At 38.3% G+C, this 19095-nt stretch overlaps 3 protein-coding genes across 8 annotated transcripts in view; 1 reads left to right on the top strand and 2 right to left on the bottom strand.

Annotated features, from left to right (window-relative positions):
* The first annotated feature begins 339 nt into the window (after window positions 1-339).
* On the top strand, window positions 340-5847 carry LOC121869592 (39S ribosomal protein L2, mitochondrial-like). The gene is made up of 7 exons (XM_042371029.1): window positions 340-582; window positions 897-1047; window positions 1331-1505; window positions 1920-1993; window positions 3984-4077; window positions 4419-4537; window positions 5516-5847. The coding sequence occupies exons 1-7, from the start codon at window positions 469-471 to the stop codon at window positions 5761-5763; spliced, it is 975 nt and encodes a 324-aa protein (XP_042226963.1). The 5' UTR covers window positions 340-468; the 3' UTR covers window positions 5764-5847.
* Window positions 5795-12573, bottom strand: LOC121869591 (large subunit GTPase 1 homolog). The gene is made up of 11 exons (XM_042371028.1): window positions 12353-12573; window positions 12088-12210; window positions 11511-11635; window positions 10909-11082; window positions 10029-10704; window positions 9445-9558; window positions 9115-9268; window positions 8568-8719; window positions 8042-8092; window positions 7286-7392; window positions 5795-6815 (listed from the first exon to the last, which is right to left on the bottom strand). The coding sequence occupies exons 1-11, from the start codon at window positions 12440-12442 to the stop codon at window positions 6728-6730; spliced, it is 1854 nt and encodes a 617-aa protein (XP_042226962.1). The 5' UTR covers window positions 12443-12573; the 3' UTR covers window positions 5795-6727.
* Window positions 12574-14743: 2170 nt separating this feature from the next.
* LOC121869587 (annexin B10-like) overlaps window positions 14744-19095 on the bottom strand; it is a 29798-nt gene continuing 25446 nt past the window's right edge. For all 6 annotated transcript variants that reach the window (XM_042371023.1, XM_042371021.1, XM_042371020.1 and 3 more), the window contains one exon: window positions 14744-18705. In XM_042371023.1, coding sequence (XP_042226957.1) covers window positions 18652-18705 — 54 coding nt within the window. In that variant the 3' untranslated portion in view covers window positions 14744-18651. The remainder of the gene's footprint in view (window positions 18706-19095) is intronic.

Below are 19095 nucleotides of genomic sequence, written 5' to 3'. Positions count from 1 at the left end.
AATTAACTATATTTAATTAATTTACATATAATCAATACTATAAATATAGTCGTATTTACATTTCTTATTGAGATTGGAATATAATGGTGTGTGACTTTGTATTGGTGATGGAAAATAAATCCGGATTTTTAGTTGTGTTCCTGAGAATAAATCTCCTAAACAATGTTAGAAAAGAGACGAACACACAATAGAATCCCTTATTTCTAATATAATTTAAATACCCTAACATAAGATAATTTATTAAAACAACCTAATAACACTAAGTTAATTTGAATAGATTATAATGGTTAATATTGTCCGATTAAAACAGAAATAAAGGGTTTAGTCGCCTCACTTTGGTACCTTCATAACATTAGTCTTGCATGGCGAGGACTTGACTGACAACAAAATCAGGCAGAAAGAAATAAAGGGAAAAGTTAATACACACTCCTGCTGCTCAAGGGCGTATAGAATATCACGTGAAGCAGGATGGTGAGCGTGATGGCCGTGGGCTCCTTGTGTCGTGGGTTAGGGGCCCTCACTCTTAGATCAGGAGGACCATCTCTGACGACTATTTCATTTACTAAACACTCATTCCAGCAGGTAAGAATATTTAATTAGTACAGGTAAAGAGTATTCTTATTTAATTTATAGTTAAGTTAGCAAAAGTCATGGCATAGTGTAGACCCCCCCGACCTGAAATTGGTTTTATTACTTTCATAATGCTAATTCGTCTACAAATTTATTTAATAGCCTGAATTGGCTTGAAGTGAACAATACAGTGAAAACAAGCCAATTCTATCTTTTTGTTACTGACTGGCTCTCCTCCCCTTAGACTCGTGCATCTCTTGACCCAGATGATCTCCTACATTCTCTCCACATGCCTAAACCATCTCATTAATATGTTATAATTGCAGGTTAGAAGTAACTATAACATCCACTATATTGACCAACCTGCGCCTGGCGACCATAAAAACTACCGCTATAAGGTACACTTCCCAGAGGATGGCCAGTACACTGTTAAACCTCTCAAGACTACTAAGCTAGGGGGCCGTGACCCTGAAACAGGTAATTGACAAGGTGGAATATGTGTATCTGGTTTTGGCCACCAATACATCAGTATAATGCTTGCAGGAGTTAAAAAATTGACTTGCCTCGTTGTTCACTAGTTTTTGGTGCGAATACTGTTATAGATACTGTAGTTGTTTGTTACTTATCGATAGTAAATGCAGAATAGAAATCAGAGTGGGACATATTGGCATGCTTCTCCAGTTAGAAAGGTAATTGATCATACATACCTTATTAGAATATTTCACCCCATAAGTGATATTGGGCTTTGACTTTTCAACAGGTCGTATCATTGTGGGTACACTGGGAGGCGGAGCGAAGAGAAATTATCGCTGGATTGATTGGTTTAGGTATGGCCCCAAGGATGGGACGTTCCTTGAGGAGAGAGTCATAAAAATCTTATATGACCCCAATCGTTCAGCCCGTATTGCTCTTGTGGCGCATGGGGATAATTTAAGGTACGAATTTATAGTTTTACATTACCCAGTTTTATTTTTTAGCATAATTTATTGTTTTGTATTACCCAGTTTTATTTTCAAGAATAATTTACACAGTAGTTTTATATTTTATTTTCAAACGGAATTTACAGTTTTACATAATCCTCTTTTGTTTTCAAGTTACTGACAGCTAAATTGCCATATAATGTTCAAGCAGAAACATTTAATTTTCCAAGTGTTTGAAACATATTGTATGAAGTACGCATTTGTGTCTGTCATTGAAAAGTACAATTGCTATTACTTTCTACACAGCTCTCCAAACTAGTGAGAAGTTGGATCATTCATTCTCCGCTGGTGTTAGTCAAATAAAATATTAAAAGTGGGGCCCCTATAGTGAAGAGATTAATTCAACAGCTAATTTGATTAATATTTCAGGTACATCATTGCCACTGAGAATATGGCGAGTGGAGACCTCATCAAAACGTCGAGCTATATACCACGGATACCAGGTGAATATTACAGGAGTTTACGTATGGATTGTATTATATTGTATGTTATGTTTTGAGAAAATTTTATCAGTCACTTTATTATGAATGTAAAGATTGAATTAGTGAGAATGAATGATAGGAAGTGAACGGAGAGAGAGAGAAAACGGTTTAGTATTGATAAACATTACATGGCTGCATAAGGCACATGTTGATAAGAGATTGTTTAACTTTAAAACCACAGTAAAACAAGTCCAGGTCAAACTCTCCACCAAGTAATTACATAAAGGGTGAAGTTTCTGGGTACATGAATTACAATATTACAAGACAAAGTTTAAGTCACAAATTAAGTGAATTTTGGGATGCAATACAGTGGTCCCTCGGTTAACGAACACAATTCGTTCCAGAAGGTCATTCATTAACCGAAAATTTTGTTAACTGAAACCATTGTTTCAATGGGATTTTGGGTAATTGGTTCCAGCTCACCGAAAATTACATACAAACTAAAAATAAATGCAGTAAAGTACACTTACTTTGAGGTGTGCATGTAGAAGGCTCCTCATTGATGATGATGATGGGAATTAGAAGTGGGGGTGGAGGAGAAAGGAGAAGAGAAGGCAGTGAGGTGGAAGAGAAGTCACCCCATGCTTCATGCAGCCATTTCACCAATAAAATTTTAAGTTTACTTGGTGTAATTCAAGATTATTTTCTTTAAATCAACATTGCACTGCATTATATATTGTCAATATGTAAAATAAATTTCAGAATGATCAATAATTGTACTGTAAAAACGTAAAAATAGTTTATGTTCAAGAGAGTCTCAAGCAAGATGCTTCCTCCACCTAGCAGTGACACAAACTGACGCCATTCTGGGTGAGTCAAGTGGCTGTTTGGCGCGCTAAAACTAGTTCCCTGTACTTCAATTATGTTAAATAATTGTTAAAATGACTAAAAATTTTAATATAAGACTTGGAAAAGTATTGAATAGTACAACCTTCTTGATATTTACTCAAATGGTAATGAATTTAAAACCAAAAACCGATTACTGTATTGGCGGACTAATACTACAGCTGGTGAGCAGGCGAAAACATGTTGGGAAAAATTCGTAAGGAATTCGTTAACCAAATTTTTTTCGTTAACCGAATTGAATATTCTTATGGAAGGTAATTCGTTGACTGAAATTTCGTGAACCGAGGGATCACTGTATGTGGTATACACGTCACTCCTCAACTGTGAGAGATGTTTGGCCACGTCCAACAGTTGCCGTTCTATGATGCCTTCCTCACTAATTTACTCCATGAGGCTTTGGTCATTGGGTGTGTTGTCCAGATTTGGACCTCCCGATTGTGGACTTCATTCTATCTCTGACCTCCAATCTCAGTTGCCGAAGCCGTTGGTGCTGGCCGCTGCTGTGTGCCCGGTCATGTTGGGAGCTAAGCCATTTTATTTTTGCAGTAATCCAACTTGGGTCGTCGTTCTGCTTGGTGAGAGTGATTTGTGGGAAGTAATTCTCATAGTTGGTGTGAAGTATGAAGTGAAGATGTTCTGCAGCATGATTGAGGTCTGAAATTTAAATCACATCCCTCCAGTCTTCATTGCAAATCCATTGTCTGAAGTCCCTGATGGATGAATCTTGGAGTGGTTGAACTAAGATGGTTTGCTGTGCACACCTCCAGACAACACCATTATGGTCCGATGTACCGAGTGGCACTACTGTGAACGGGGTTGTTTCTTGTGCAGCAATTTCTTTGACAATCTTATCCAAGGTCACATCCCCTCTGGTTGGTAAGTTCATAATTTGTTGGGCGCCAAGACTCCGACATAGAATATCACAGTCAAAGTACGACTGAAATCATCCAAAATGATGACACGGGATGCTGGCCTCTGGGAGTGAATGAAGTCTGTTGATTGAATTATGTGGTCAGATGTCAGTTGCAATGTCATGTAAACTGCTGCAACAGGTGACACATCTCTGGCAAGAATGAAATAAACTAATAATAATTTCTTTCATCAGTGCGGCCAAAAGAAGGGGATGCCTATCCTGTAGGAGCCTTACCCACATCAACAATTGTAAACTGCTTGGAGATAAAACCTGGTGATGGGGCTCGGTGAGTAGTACCACAATAACCGTCCAGTACACAAATTTCAGAATGCAAAATACTTGTGATTTCAGGAAGAAGAATCATGTGAAAAATAGTAAATATGCTCATGTTATTCAGCAAAAAAATCTGGTATATACTGTATCCATATCACTTGAAAATATAATAATTTATGATCTGGATGTAAATAAAGACTTGTTTCATCCTCTCAGTTATTAGTGAATTGACTCAGAGCTCAGTGGTAGTGTTGTTTTGTGGCCTCAGTGCCTCAACTGCTTAACCAAGGTACTATTATAACTTCTTTTTTTGTACTAAGAAATTATTTTAATTTCTGTTTCCCCCGTTCTCAGGTTCATCAAAGCTGCCGGGACAGGAGGAATAATTATGAGGAGGATTGGCAAGAAGGTTGTTGTTCAGTTACCAACTAAGAGAGAAGTGGCTCTTGATCCTGAGTGCATGGCAACTGTAGGTATGTACTGGTATGACCACTTTTCCATCAACTTTAAACCCAGATTATGTCAGGGCATTAGTGTGTTTTATTATACTGTACTCACATTACAGAATGGAATATGGTAAGTTTTTGTTTGTCCATCTGGCTGTCTGTTAACCCTGCACCTGTGAACTTGAGATTGCATAAACAATTCATTATCTTGGGTACTGCCATTTATACACAGTAATATGTACCACAGTGGTGGGCAGGGCTAGGTCACATCTCACCATTGGTGTCACTGTTGTCCATTTACTCCACCGATCGCATGCTGCAGTGTGCGACCAGAACACCCATCCTGATTTGCTGTTGATGTTCAGATGCAGCGTGATGTAAGCTGCTTCCAGGGCTTTTCTGGTCTTCTTGTTTATGCCCTTGTGTAAGACATGGGTGCCTTCCCATCTGGGCAGATGTCCTGCAGTGTCTATTTGATTGACTAAGGCACTGGTTGTCCAGTCGTGTCTGACGTCCGTTCAGTTTTCTCATCTGTAGGTCTCTCCATAGTATGTCTTGTCACAGGAGTCCCAGGGTATACTGTGCACAAAACTGTCGATGTTTGTCTGGAATTTCTGTCTATTTCTGACAGTCTCCGATCTTGGTTCCTGACGTGATGGCTCTCTTGAAGGTGGAATGTTGTAGGTAGTCTGTAATGAAAGAATAGCGAAGGGAGAGTTAGGTACTACCGTGTACAAGTACAGTATCTCTGCTTTGTGTATGTCCTTCTTGTGTCATGTTAGAGTCCATCTTTGTTGTATTTCCTTCACTACCATCTATCTGTTCACTATGAACAATGTTTATGAGTATTACTGTTAGGGTCACTTGAATCAAAGGTCACAGATGTTGCACTGATGCCTTGTACCTTCCACCTCAGATGGACTTCTCTTTCAGCCTTCATTTCCAAAATTATTAATAAGACTGAAATATGTAAATGCCTCGAGCTAAGTTAATATTGTCTTGCAGGAAGGGTGTCAAATGTGGATCATGGCAAAAAACATGTTGGCTCTGCACAGAGGCGACGCTGGCTGGGAAGACGGCCGGCATCTGGGCTGTGGCAGCGTAAAACTGGTTATAATGGTCGAAAGATCCGTCCTCTGCCCCCGATCAAGTCTTATGGTGTACGTCCAGAAGAACTGCCGGTCATGAGGTTCACCATCGGCTCAGAGGGTCCTTCTAGACGTATCATTCCCAGTACAGATCGTGTTACTTAAAGTTACACACAAGAAGTTGTTATTAAAAGACTTTTTTAATGACAAAGCATTTATTGTACATATTAATAAATATGAACACTTTTATATGATGTCGACTTTTTGAACACCCTAACACAATTTTCCGAGGGGCACATTTTCTGGAAAATTCCGAGAAAATTTTCCCGGTTGACCTGGAAATTCCGGGAATGGATTTTTTCCAGGTTTGAGAGAGTCGCATCGTTACCCAGAAATCTCTCATTCCCGGAAGTGCTCTGCACCAATTGTATGTATTCTATGTACAGTATATACGTACAGTACATACGGAGGCACACAATATATAAGTACTGTATTCAATAAAGAGGGATATAATGTCTGGCGTCTAGTACAGGCTACACCACCACTTTGTGTCACTGTTTATCCATCCATTACTTGAGTGGCAAGGGATAAAACATTCTGACTGTCTGCTTTAAGATACAGTATAGAATCTGGGTGTACATGTGGACTTATCACATGACCAATACAATTCACTAAATAAAATAATCCTAGGGACAGAATCTTTAAGAGAAAACAAGTTACCATTAATATAAACAATATATTTTAGTCTTTCATATAAAAGTAAACCAGCTCCATATTTTTAGGTACAATGGGAAATTTAGGGTGAGTATAGTACCAATCACTAGTCATGTCTAACCATATACCCCAGGTAACCCATAGCTACACCCAAAAGAAATGAAATAATGACGCTGAAATAACACATGATTCCCCGATACTATATACCCTGTAATGTACTGTACTTCCCCATTGACACAACATGCGATTACAGCAACGTCTCGTATCTTTACGTGAAAAAATACACTATCGCCGTTTCCTATGACTAATACCATGTGACAGTCCTGCGTAGATTACACAAATGAGCTACAGAAAACCTGCGGACTCTACCTGTGACGTAACTCATGGTTCGTTTATATTAGTCGTACTCTCAGCATCACTGGTCAAGGTGTGCGAACCTCCTCCTCAGTTTCTCTCTCTTCTTAAAATTCTTCTTTCTTGGTTGGTCATCTACACTTGAACCACTGATGAAATAAAACAACCATTAGATACCTTAATACTAAATTATACAAGCCTTAATACCAAATTATAGTATACATACCTCAATACCAAATGATAGATCAAGTCAATGCTATAAGATAAAAGATATGGGAAAGAACTGCAGCATAAATAGGAATGTAGTCGGTGTAATCTGCCAAAAACCTGACAAGTGGCTACAATGATCTCCCCCAATATCACCTGCCTCCTAAAACACACTTATCTTTCAGTAATACATATATAATTCGTTCAACACCCAGCCATTGTTCACTATTGGTTATAAACTTATTCTAATTTCAGCTCAATTTCACTCGAACTTCTTCAATAAAAACTAAAACAAACTCTTAAGCTAACATTAAATTTCTATAGATGATAATAATGTAAAGAAAATGCCATTAAGAAGTACTGTTAATAAGGAAATGATCTTATACACAAGAGTACTGAACATTATACCCACTTCTGTACTCTTGATGGTCCTCCTTTGTTAATTCCTTTTATATGAAACTGTGAAGTTGTCGTGGCAAAGAATTTCCTGTCAATTGTCTCTGGTCTTATCTGATACGGCTGTAGTGAGAGAAACACGAACAAATTAGCCAAAACTCTATAAAACACATATAAGAATGTTTTATTTCCATCTGATTTAATGATTTTGCTACACATTAAGTTGAAGCTCCACCTGACCATAACTTACATATCGATCATATGTTCCTGCCTATTGCCATCTCGTCATATATAGATCCTGCTGTCCTTCCTCCCATTCATTTAACTGATATACAGATCTAAGAGTCATTCTATATTCAAACTCTCTTTACATGCACAATACTTCTCTTTTTACACACACACATACACAATACACACTGTCTTTACACACACACAAAATACACTGTCTTTACACATACAATACACTCCCTCCATCAAGCCTATCTATACGTATAATGATGATACAAAGGACTGGTTTGAAATACTCAAACTGGATGAGTGGATTTGGGGTATCTGACATCACACTGGAAGGAACAATACAGGAAAAATTACCGTGGCCTGCAACCGATTCACAATAAGAGGGAACGTGAGTGATGTACTGTACTGTATCAAATGACCCCAAGAATCCCCCAGTTAATACCAATGACAGTAGTCCCTCATAGTGTTATGAAGTATCAAGAGACATTATTTAAAATCATGTGGAAGACAAACATCATAACTATCAGGTCCTTACCCGAGTTGCCATCTGTTGAGGTGTGGGTTTCTGGACTACAGTCTTCCGCATCTATAACAAGAAGCAAAATTTCGTCACATTAAGAACCTCCACATCTACAAGGCCAAATTTCATCACATTAAACCAGGGTAATAGTTGTCATCCTGATCATGCTTCCTAGCCACACAAGACTTATTCAACTGGTGTCCGAGAGAGTTTTAACTGTTTCTATAATATAATCACCATTGGTCTGACTGTAACAAAAAGAGTTATTAACCCAGCTTAGTTACCCACAGACCTTGATCCATAGTCTTTGTAACTCTGTAACCCTCAGCTACTTCCTTATCCCCTTGTTAAATATTCTAGTCCCCTTAATTTCTTCTTCCTTTCCTCCTTTTCTATGTTCCAATCCCACCCTTTTCATTTCAATTCAACTCCCTAAAACATCTTACACAACCACAATCTAGTTATCAGTACCAAGACAATACAGAGGCTTGATGATAAACCACAGATATCTAACACAATGATAAGAGAAATAGCTCATTACCTTAGTGAGTGTGTATTTATGGTACTCTGCCTGAGAGGTTGTAGGAGGGGCGTGTGCGTACAGGAGTTTGCCATTCATGTAGTCTTTCAGGATGTAGCGGGAAGACCGTGGGTTGTCGGGAAGACCTCGTTGGGTCATATACCCTCGCATCACTAACACGTGGAAAAAACAAAACATTAGGCACTATATTACAACTTTATAGGAGGATAAACTGAAATATTCACTGTTAGGAATAGAAATTACCTTATTACATGTAGAGAGAGACCGCCCATGGCTAACACATGGAGAGAGAGGGTAAGGACTATCTATGTACTGAAGAACCCTCCTATTAAGTGAACATAATCAGAAGAGCTACCTAGTGACAGTGGGCATTTTAAGACAGAAAACTGAAGTACGGTGGAATGAAAATCAAGGGAGGCTTATTGAGTTTAAAACCCTTGTAGTGATTCCTGTGTATAAGGATGATGCCAGCTTGAATGGGTTTGTCAATAAATAAAATATAAGACTTGATCAATGGGTAAAAAGAGACACTTGCACTATTACTTACACCCATATGCATTTAATAGTTCTTCTGATGTTGGTGGTCTTTGTGGGTCTTCTCCTTCTAAGGGAGGAGGAAGGGTAATACCATACATGTTCTCAAATACTTCTCGTGGGATCTGGCTGGCTACAAGGTTGACTGGAGGGACTTCATCTCGCATCTGTGCAAATTTAACACCAAGACAAAAAATATTAGTCAACACATTTACAGAAAAGTTTATAAATCAATCAATAATTATCTTCATATTCTCACAGCTAAATCCTATTCAATACCACTAAGAGCCGATAGTAAGCAGTAAAACAAGAGGTCTAACACAATATTTTGATGACTATTTACCTGATCAATTGGTAGAATGCCCGAGATGATCATTTCCTGCTTGGTGGCCACAAATGCTGGGAACACTAACCCAGGACAGTCACATAACAGTATATCATCAGTTAAAAATAAAGTCTGGAAAGAAAACACATTGATCAGAGGTAAACATAGGTGTTCCTTGGCCCCTATCCTGCCTCAATGCAAAACCTATACGTATTATATATCTTTTGGAGTTTTAAGTTACATAACGAGGGAGAAAATGGAAGTGGTTTGTTCATTACACCTTTACAATCAAACAATGCTAACACAGGAACATATTGCAGTTTAGATTACATGATAAAGATGAAACTGTTTTAATATATCTCAACATAAGGTTTTGTTTTCAATTTTTGAAAGTACTGTCCATTAACACATTGGGTTCAAGGCGGGAAAGGTGGAACAGTACATAAAAGGGTGAAGAGCGGAGGAGATGTTAGGAACAGAAGGGACAAAGAAGATATGTAGTGACAGGGATAAGCTGGAGCCTCTTCTGTTATGGCTACCCACCTAGAGGCAGAGAAGTCATAGATAAGATATAAAAGATATAAATAAAACAATATTAATACCTGGAAATGCTTGGTCTTCCCTGGAGTGGCTGACACAGATACTTTCTTCTCCTGCATGAGGCAATTGATGGTGGAGCTCTTGCCAACGTTGGGGTAACCTACCAGCCCTATCGTGACTGACTTATCCAGTACTCTTTTCTTGGTATATATTGTACGGAAGACTTCCATCAATTCGCTTCTGCTTAGCATGCGACTTGATGTTGTAAAGGTGGAGGTGGTAGAAGGTTGTGAGGGTTTATCATCGGCTTCTACTGGCAAAGCAGCTTGTTCACCGTCAGAGGTGGTGTCTGTCGTTGTCTTGACACTTGAATTTTCTTTTAGCTTGGCAGATAAGTTTTCCAAATCTTGACGACATTCTTCCACATTCAGGTCCTGATTATCCTCTCTGTCTGTTAGTTCCTCCTCCTCTTCTGTTTCACTGTTAGTTTTCTCCTCCTCCTCCTCTTTAATAGCGTCAAGCTCCTCCCCATTTAGTGCTGAGAAGAACACAGCTTTTATGTCCTTCTGCCTGAAGTACTCTGCCCACGCTTCTCTCTGGGACTCTGTTAGAAAGTCTGATTTATTGATCAGCAGAAGATTATCTTTGTCAGGGTTCACCTCTTTGACGTAAGCCTCCAGGTCCTCACAACGGAAGAGCAGGGGATTGCGAGAGTCTAGGATCTGGACCACAACATCGCTGAGAAGAATAGGAACATAATATAACACAATCATCTCTGAACTTAAGTCTATAGCCATTTTGTATATTCTCAATCTCTCTCAACAATATATCTATACAGTATATAAAAAAGGGGTTTATCTTATTTGAGGTTACTGTGCTTCTTGATTCCTCCTATATGAATCAGACAGAAAACAGTAAAGAAAACTACATACAGTACAGTACCTCTTTTCTATAACTCTCCACAACTGTCTCCAAAATTCCAGGTTCTTCTCGAAAGGTGTGAGAGTTATGCCGTCTACCTCCTGCAGCTGGGACAGGTTTCTACGCCAGGAGAGAAAGCTGTCTCGTTCTGCCTCGGCCAACTGCTCTGCTGTGGTGGTTATGTTCCACGGTGGCCTGGTGATACAGACATCAGAAACCCATTGCAGTCACTGGTCAGCACTAAATCACCAAACACATCGTGAATTTTTATATATCACTACTGAAAAGACCATAAGTACAATATATAGTATTACTGAATAAATTTTTAGCCATAGTCTTCATCAGGAACCAATCAACATCCACCAATACCATGAACTTTGACACAAGTTTAACCTCACTTCAAATTGAAACTCCTTGGACACTTGAGAATTCAGTAGGACACATGTCAATTTTGACCCGGGGATTCAGAACCTCCCAAAATCCTAAGCTGTCAAATATCTTGATCAGATAAAGACGGATAATTCTCCACAAGCAATTAAAACATAACAAGATCTCACTTCAAGATGGCCAGTTCAAGCAAAGACCCCAGTCAACGAGGTCAACTCTCTCGTAGTGCACAGTACCTGCGTGGGATGCCGAGAAGCTCCCTGTTGGCGTCCTGGGCTTCCTGTATCTTCTTTTTCTCCTCGTCCGTCAACATTCCAGCTATTATGGTGGGACGCACAAAATTCATGTTCAGCTTTTCTGCCTGGAATAAATATATAATAACTAAGGAGATGCTACATAGGGTAAGTGCTTGCATACAGCAGCTTGTATCTTAATACTGTATATACATATGCATACAAAATGCATTATTAATGCATGAAGTAACCAGAGAATGGCATTTGTCATGTACACAGGGAAAAAGTAAAGTATAAGTGTGAAACAATATGACACGATAGATGATTCTTATTGATCATTTCATAATACATCGCACCCAGCTGAACACATACTTTTTTACCATGTGTACTTGTGTATTGCAAAATATACATAAAGTTGTCATATAAACAATCACTTTATCACTTTGTATTAGTTAACACAGAACATTACTACAGCACTTACATTATACTCATACTAAGTGAAGATTTTTATGTTTCAATTAAATTTTATAATAAAGTATAAAAATATTCAATACTGAAATACATAATAACTGGACCTTACTGCAAACTCTGTCCCTGCCAGTTCAGCTGTTGCCAAAAATTCTTCGATATGTGTCTGGTCTGTGACTGACTGAAAGTTGATGCGATTCCAGTCTTGGCCATCTTCAAGTTCTGATGTGTGTAGCTGTAGGTGATGATAATGTTACTTTAATACACATATAACAATAATACAGACCATATTACTCAAATTTCATAATATTTCATAATATTTCCAGTATATAACTCAAATAACATTTTATAATAGTAAAAAAGACCAAGAGACTCACCAATGAATTCCCAGATCTGTTCTTCTTACCAAATCTGTCCTTTATTATACTCCGTCCCAAGCTTGAGGTCTGAGGTCCCTTCTTACCCATTATTAATATCAACTAACACTCAAGGTACTCCACACAGACAGTATTACAGTAATGGCGCAATATATACCCCCTCAAGGCTTGTCAACGTGTTGTGAGTGGCCACCATAACACAACAGCCTGGAGGACCTGTTCTCCTGCACCAGTCGTCTCTTTAAGTAATGGCTATCATCGTCTTTTTAGGAAATTATCTGATCTCACGTTAATAAAAATGGGAATCTGGTATACGGTTTATTATTATTTAGGTTTAGGGTATTTTATGTCTGTTTTTTGTTGTTTTCAGCCTCAAAAGTTAAGTGTAGTACATTTTGCTTTCACTTGCTCCTGGCGTATGTACTTTGGGATATTTTTGTATTTAATTTCCCTATTAGCCATATTTAGGACTTTTTCGTATACTACATAGACTGCATGTTTTGTACAGTACAGTATATCTTCCACGGGTGTTATTTTCTTAATATGGCTGTCTCTGATTAAGAGACAATAGTACATGACCAGCATAATATGTCAAGTACTTGAGAGTATTATCAGAGATGCTGCAATGGAACACAGCTTTATGCCGGGGCACTACTACTTAACACAATTGCTCAAGGTATTGGATATTTGAACCCATATTCTGGAACTGGGTGGTAATATCGACAATATTTACCTAGGTTTTGCCAAGGCTTCCGACAGTGTACCCCACGAAAGGCTGAAAATCAAACTGGAAGAGTACGGAATTCAGAGAACGTCCTAGCGTGCATAGAAGACTTTCTACATGACCGCAAGCAGTGTGTGGTGATTAATGGCACGAAATCATCATAAGTACCTGTCACAAGTGAGGTACCACAGGGCAGTGTATTGGGCCCGCTGTTGTTTGTTTGTTTCATAAATGACATGCCTGACATTGTACACTCCTCCATACAAATGTTTGCCGATGACGCCAAGTTATTTCGGGAAATAAAGAACCAAGCGGACTGTGAAGAACTGCAGAAGGACCTCTGTGGTCTCCAAGAATGGTTGAAGAAATGGCTGCCGAGATTCAATGTCACGATGTGTAAGAGAATGCACCTGGGGCGTACCAACAGGCAGGAGGCGTATTATATGTCCTAACGGGATGAAGAAACTGCACTATTTTGGACTGATTGTGAGAAGGACCTAGGTGTGTATGTTGACAATGAGCTGAAGTACTGGGCCAATGCAAGAAGAAGGTAAATCAAGCAAATAAATTATTGGGTCTTATAAGAAGGTCGTTCAGATATCTAGACGGTCCGTCCCTCGTAACGATCTTCAAAAGTGAAGTGCTTCTCCATCTGGAGTACTGTCACCCCCTCTGATCCCCGAGATATGCTAGGGACTGTCAGTTGGTTGAAAATGTTCAAAGGAGGGCCACCAGACTGGTGCCTGTACTTTGGCACCTCAGCTACCCTGAGAGATTGGAGCACCTGAACTTGCCTAGCTTATACTACAGACGGGCAAGGGGTGACCTAATTGAGGTGTATAAGCATCTCAAGGGGCACTACTCAGTCGAGTGTCCTTACTTGGAGCTGGCGGACGCTCGCCCCACAAGGGGTCACAGCTCAAGATTGAAGAAGTTGCAAGTCCAGAAAACTGTGAGGGCAAACTTTTTCGGAGTGAGGATTGTAAACTCTTGGAACAATCTACCAGAAAGTGTTGTGACGGCACCGAGTGTGAGCTCTTTTAAGACAAGACTTGACCTACACTGGAGCGGGTTCAGGTACATTCAATAGCCGATGCACGCCCAGTACCTGCCAACAGTACGTAAGAGAGACGTGACTGATCGCCCAAGTGGCTAACGAGCCGATCTTTTGGTGAAAAGGATAAAAGAAAAAGTAAAAGTTTACTTCACCAGACCCAGTACTATTGGAAATGTGATCTACTGGGATTTTATCCTGTAATACAGGGTATTATATTGTGTGATCATTGACAAATCATTGACCATATTTCTAGGGTCTATCAATTTCTTGAGGAGCACCAAGCATCATTCCTCTAATACATCCAAGTGGCAAGCATCTCAGAAGACACATTGTTAAGTACAACTTGACCATTTCAGTTAACACCACAATAGTGGACAGTGTACCAGTATTGTATATCTTTATTATTGTGCACAAGAAGGTGCCATACTGTGATAAGTGACTCTTTTGGTGGAAAGAGTTCCTCACAGAAGTACAGTACTGTAAAGTATTACTTGTATGACTTTTGGCTGTTGCAGAGTTTGTAATAAGAAAATTGCAAAGGGAGTCACTGGTGCAGCACATACAAATAAAGATAGACTGAAATTTAGGTTGAGAAAATAAACGAGTCAAATGGTTTATGCTGGTTTATTTGCACAAGGTTACCCCATGCAGCAGTATTACAGAAGTTGTAGGTCATCAGTGTCACAGGACATCGGTGGAGTAATGGGAGGAGATATTGTCCAAACAATGAGAGGGAGTGATAGAGACGACTCATCTTATAATGGTAGTTGCTTGGGCACTGTGAGAATACGGTTCTCTTCCCATTAGTCAATCACCAACTGCACAGGAAGGATACACCCTCAAATTGAGCTACATGGGTCAGCACTGAATGACTGAAGCCATTGAAATGCCTTAAAGAGCTCCGAGGACATTACACATCTTCCACCTCAGAGAATAGTTTATCTTCTTTACTACTTGTCAGCTTATTAGCCAGCCAAGTGACATGCCAGATCGGAGTGTATCCCAGCTGAATGTGAGCCAAGATGATATTAGGTTTGTGATCCTTATGCCAACACAGTTGGTACTTATTGTTATATGGGAAGGAAAATGCCTAATCATAGTGGTGAGTGGATAGACTGCCACATCTTTTCCTAAGACCACACAGGAGGGAGGGTGTTGGTCCAGCATCATGGGGCATAACCTTTTAAAAGCTGAATTTTATTTAAATTTCATCTATTGCCAGACAGGAAGGTTCATTCTCCTACAATGTGTACGGATTACCAAGTGTGTTCTCGCCATGTCTCGGCCTTTTTTTATGGACCCATGAATCCCTTGCTCTGAGGATGTCCAGCTTAGCCAAAAAGGTCTTCAAAGTGATGGTTGTCACTGATGGCAGCACCTTACCTGTGTAATGGTTATCTCCCATGTCAATTTCCAGAAAATTATGACGGTAATTATTTGCAGTATCTTTCAGCATAATGAATAACTAAAATAGAATCCCCATCACACACAAAAATAATTAATCTACTAATATATTCACATCTGTAATTTGTGTATCTCTAAAACTTGTAAAAATAAATTGTGGTTTTGGAGATAGTGTATTGTACAGCCCCTTAACCCAATACTGTACTGTACTACTGCTACTAACTACTGTACAATGAAAAGTGATCTCTACAGCTGTCTTACAACTCATTCTCAGGGAACTGAATACAGTATTGCTCAAAAGGTCTAAATTACAGTACAAGATTTAGTAATAATGAAATTACCTGTATATTCTGAAGTTAAAGCTTCCTAGTGATGGCTACTGTGATGAAACAGAGCAGCTTTCCTATCAAAGATGTCACACACAAGTTTTTCTTGAGTTTCCATACTTTATTGACTCGCTTTTGACTTGCCCTTAAAATTTGAATAAAAAAAAAAGACAAATAACAGATTATCAAGAATTTTAATGAAACCTGCAACTGACAAGTTGTTTACAAGAACCATATATAAGTACTTTGGTAAAATAAGTACAATACTGTACTGAGATGTACGTACATCACTTGTACATAAAAATACTTTGTACTCATGAAAAGCACTCTACTACTCCAAGCGTGATTGCAATAAACTATAATATATCAACATGCATTTTTTGTACCATGTACAGTATATACCAAATAAAGTCATTCTTTAATTCTGGCAGTGAGACTAAACAATCAATATATAATGTGCCAGTTAAGCATCAAACTACTCTAGTAATACAGTACAGTACATCAATCAGAACATTTAAGTAACACTCCTAAGTGTATATTTTTTTTTTTTTTTTACAAATTAAGTAATATAAGTAAAAAGAAAATAATTTGCCAAATGAAGCTTGTTCGTTTCTCTTACAAGCAAGAGGAACACTGGCCAGGTATTCAAGGCACTGCTTAGTATCAAGGAACTACTGTAGTACACTGAGACAAATGTTAAACTTAACATTTCTCATTATGAGAAAATGACAAAATAAAAAACTCTTGGAAGATAATACTCATAGCCTTCACCCTTAAAAGTGATGCTCCCTTAGGAAGACAAAATGTTTGAGACCTAAAGATAACCTTGGGCAGGGTGTGCGGCTCATGTGCCTTCACTGTAATACAATGAAGGAATACGAGGTTGGATAAGATTATTAGGGCAAGCTTATGGAAGTTTATGTGTTAGTAACTTGCATCTTAGGAAGCATTTTGCATTAAACAGTAGCTAACCTACATGGGATTTAGTACAGTACAAGTCCTACTGAGCCACTTGAAAGCAGCAACAAACATTAAGTACACAAGCAACAATCAACGCCACCCCATCAAATGATAATATTAATTACTATATTACTGCACAAAACACTATAAATGTATCATTGGCTAATAGTATATAAAGATTATTATTTTGATATATTCCAAATTTTTCAGGTTTTAACATTATGCTTTACAGGAGAGAACATAGGGTTTATATTCTAATTTTTTAAATGGTTATAAGCTTAAGGGTGTCAGCTCAATATTTAGTAATTAAGTTAACTGCAAATTACAGAGATTTAATGCTTAGTCTGAGTTTACGCAACAAATATGGTCAATGGTTACCATGATTAGCCATGTCCAGAATGAACAAACACAGTATATTGTATAATCAGTTAGTAACATTTATTTACTTATGCTAAGCCTTCTCATTTATTTAGAGTAGAAAGCAAACAGGAATATTGGAAAACAGGGAGGGAATGAGGGAGAGGGCCTGGGGGGGTCCTTCCCCAAACTAGGACTTACCCTGTATATGTTACCATCATGTTTGACTCTTGTATGAGTTTATAGGACTTAGGACTCTGTTTTACGGGATGTCAAGATATTCTCAAGGTTTTCTCTCGTTACTAAAAAAACAAGATGTATAGTTTCGCTTCAATAGATGACGTCAAATTTGCCTGTTGGCTGGTTGAAATGTAAAGGCTGTGTACACTGCAATTATTACAAACATGTTGTCTATTCTCAATATATTTACTCAGAATGGCTACTACAGTACTTCCATTACCTCTATTATCACTATTTCATGTTTACAATGTCAACAAAACATGAAATAACTGGAAAGGAGAAAATAATTCACTTTATTATTAGATCAAGTTAGGTTAGGTTAGCTCAAGTCTGGTTAGCGTAAGTTAAGGGATTACGTGGCACTTCAAGTAATAACTATTAATCCACATTTTGGGAATATTATTAATTTCCAGCGTAAACAGAAGGAAAAAAAAATGATAACTCGGATGTAGACAAAATGGGAATAAACCTCATACTGCTTATTTCAACTGCCTTAACATATAAACCACACATCTCAGCACACACTATGGGTACAGTACATATATTAAAAATATATATACATGTACACAAAAGCATGCACAAAACTGAGAACACATCCATATCAATATCTTTGTACAGTACAAGCATATTTTCATGTGTGTATATATGAATGTGTGTGCATAGGTAAGTAGGTGTAAATGTATCTGTGTATATACGAGTATGCATGTACAGTATGTACTGTGTAAGTGTACATATATATTTAAGTCTAAATGAGTACAGTACTGTATGTATATATGTATACATTACAAACACACCTTTATGAGTGTGATTAAAAGTACAGTAGGTGTATACAGTGTACAGTATAGTGAAGTACTGTATATGTATGTATGTATGTATGTATGCATAAATCATAAGTATATACACACACAGACATAAAAATCTATTAGATAATCAATTGAACAGCACTTTGTTGGTATTAATTAAAGTTTCTCATAAAAAAGCTAATTAATATATGGTTAAGCGGGAGTGTGGCAGGCATCATCAGCAATGGTCTCTCTGATGGTGTCTGGAGTGGGTAGGGAAGGGTAAGAATGATAACTCTTAGCCTTCAACCAAGCCCAAGATTATCTTCTTGAAGTCTCCGGAAATGTCGCTCTGGATAATGAAACACCGCAGGTCATTAAAAATCTGTCCTTGCAGATAATCAAAAGAAGAAGTTAAAAGGAAAATAATGTATGTGTATTCATAACCCCTAGGCTCCAATAAGAGCCAGCAGCAACTTCTTGTAGTCTCCTGAAGTGTCACCCTGTAAAGATGGGAGGGAGTTTGAGTACACTAGCCATGCTCTTATACACTATCTGAGTTATCTGATTAAATTCGGCCATCTCTAATATGCTAACTCTGTAGGGAACATGTAATAATCCCCTATTTGCCGACGGAGACCTCAAGGCATGAAGTATTGCCTCTTAAGGTCTAGTATGGGACATATCTAAAGAGTATCAAGCTTAGTGTATCTGGGTTATTAAAGACAGTAAGACAAGACAGCTATAATAATGAACCTTCTATTAGTATGAGAAACAGAAGAAGAGAGAAGGGAAGATTAAGTGGGAGGTGAGGTAAGAGGAGTGAGAGAGAGGAAGACTAGGTGGGAGGTGAGGTAAGAGCAGTGAGAAGGGGGAAGACTAGGTGGGAGGTG

The sequence above is a fragment of the Homarus americanus genome, unplaced genomic scaffold, assembly GCF_018991925.1.
Source record: "Homarus americanus isolate GMGI-L3 unplaced genomic scaffold, GMGI_Hamer_2.0 scaffold23578, whole genome shotgun sequence".
Classification (NCBI taxonomy): domain Eukaryota; kingdom Metazoa; phylum Arthropoda; class Malacostraca; order Decapoda; family Nephropidae; genus Homarus; species Homarus americanus.
This window is presented reverse-complemented; position numbering and strand designations above follow the sequence as displayed.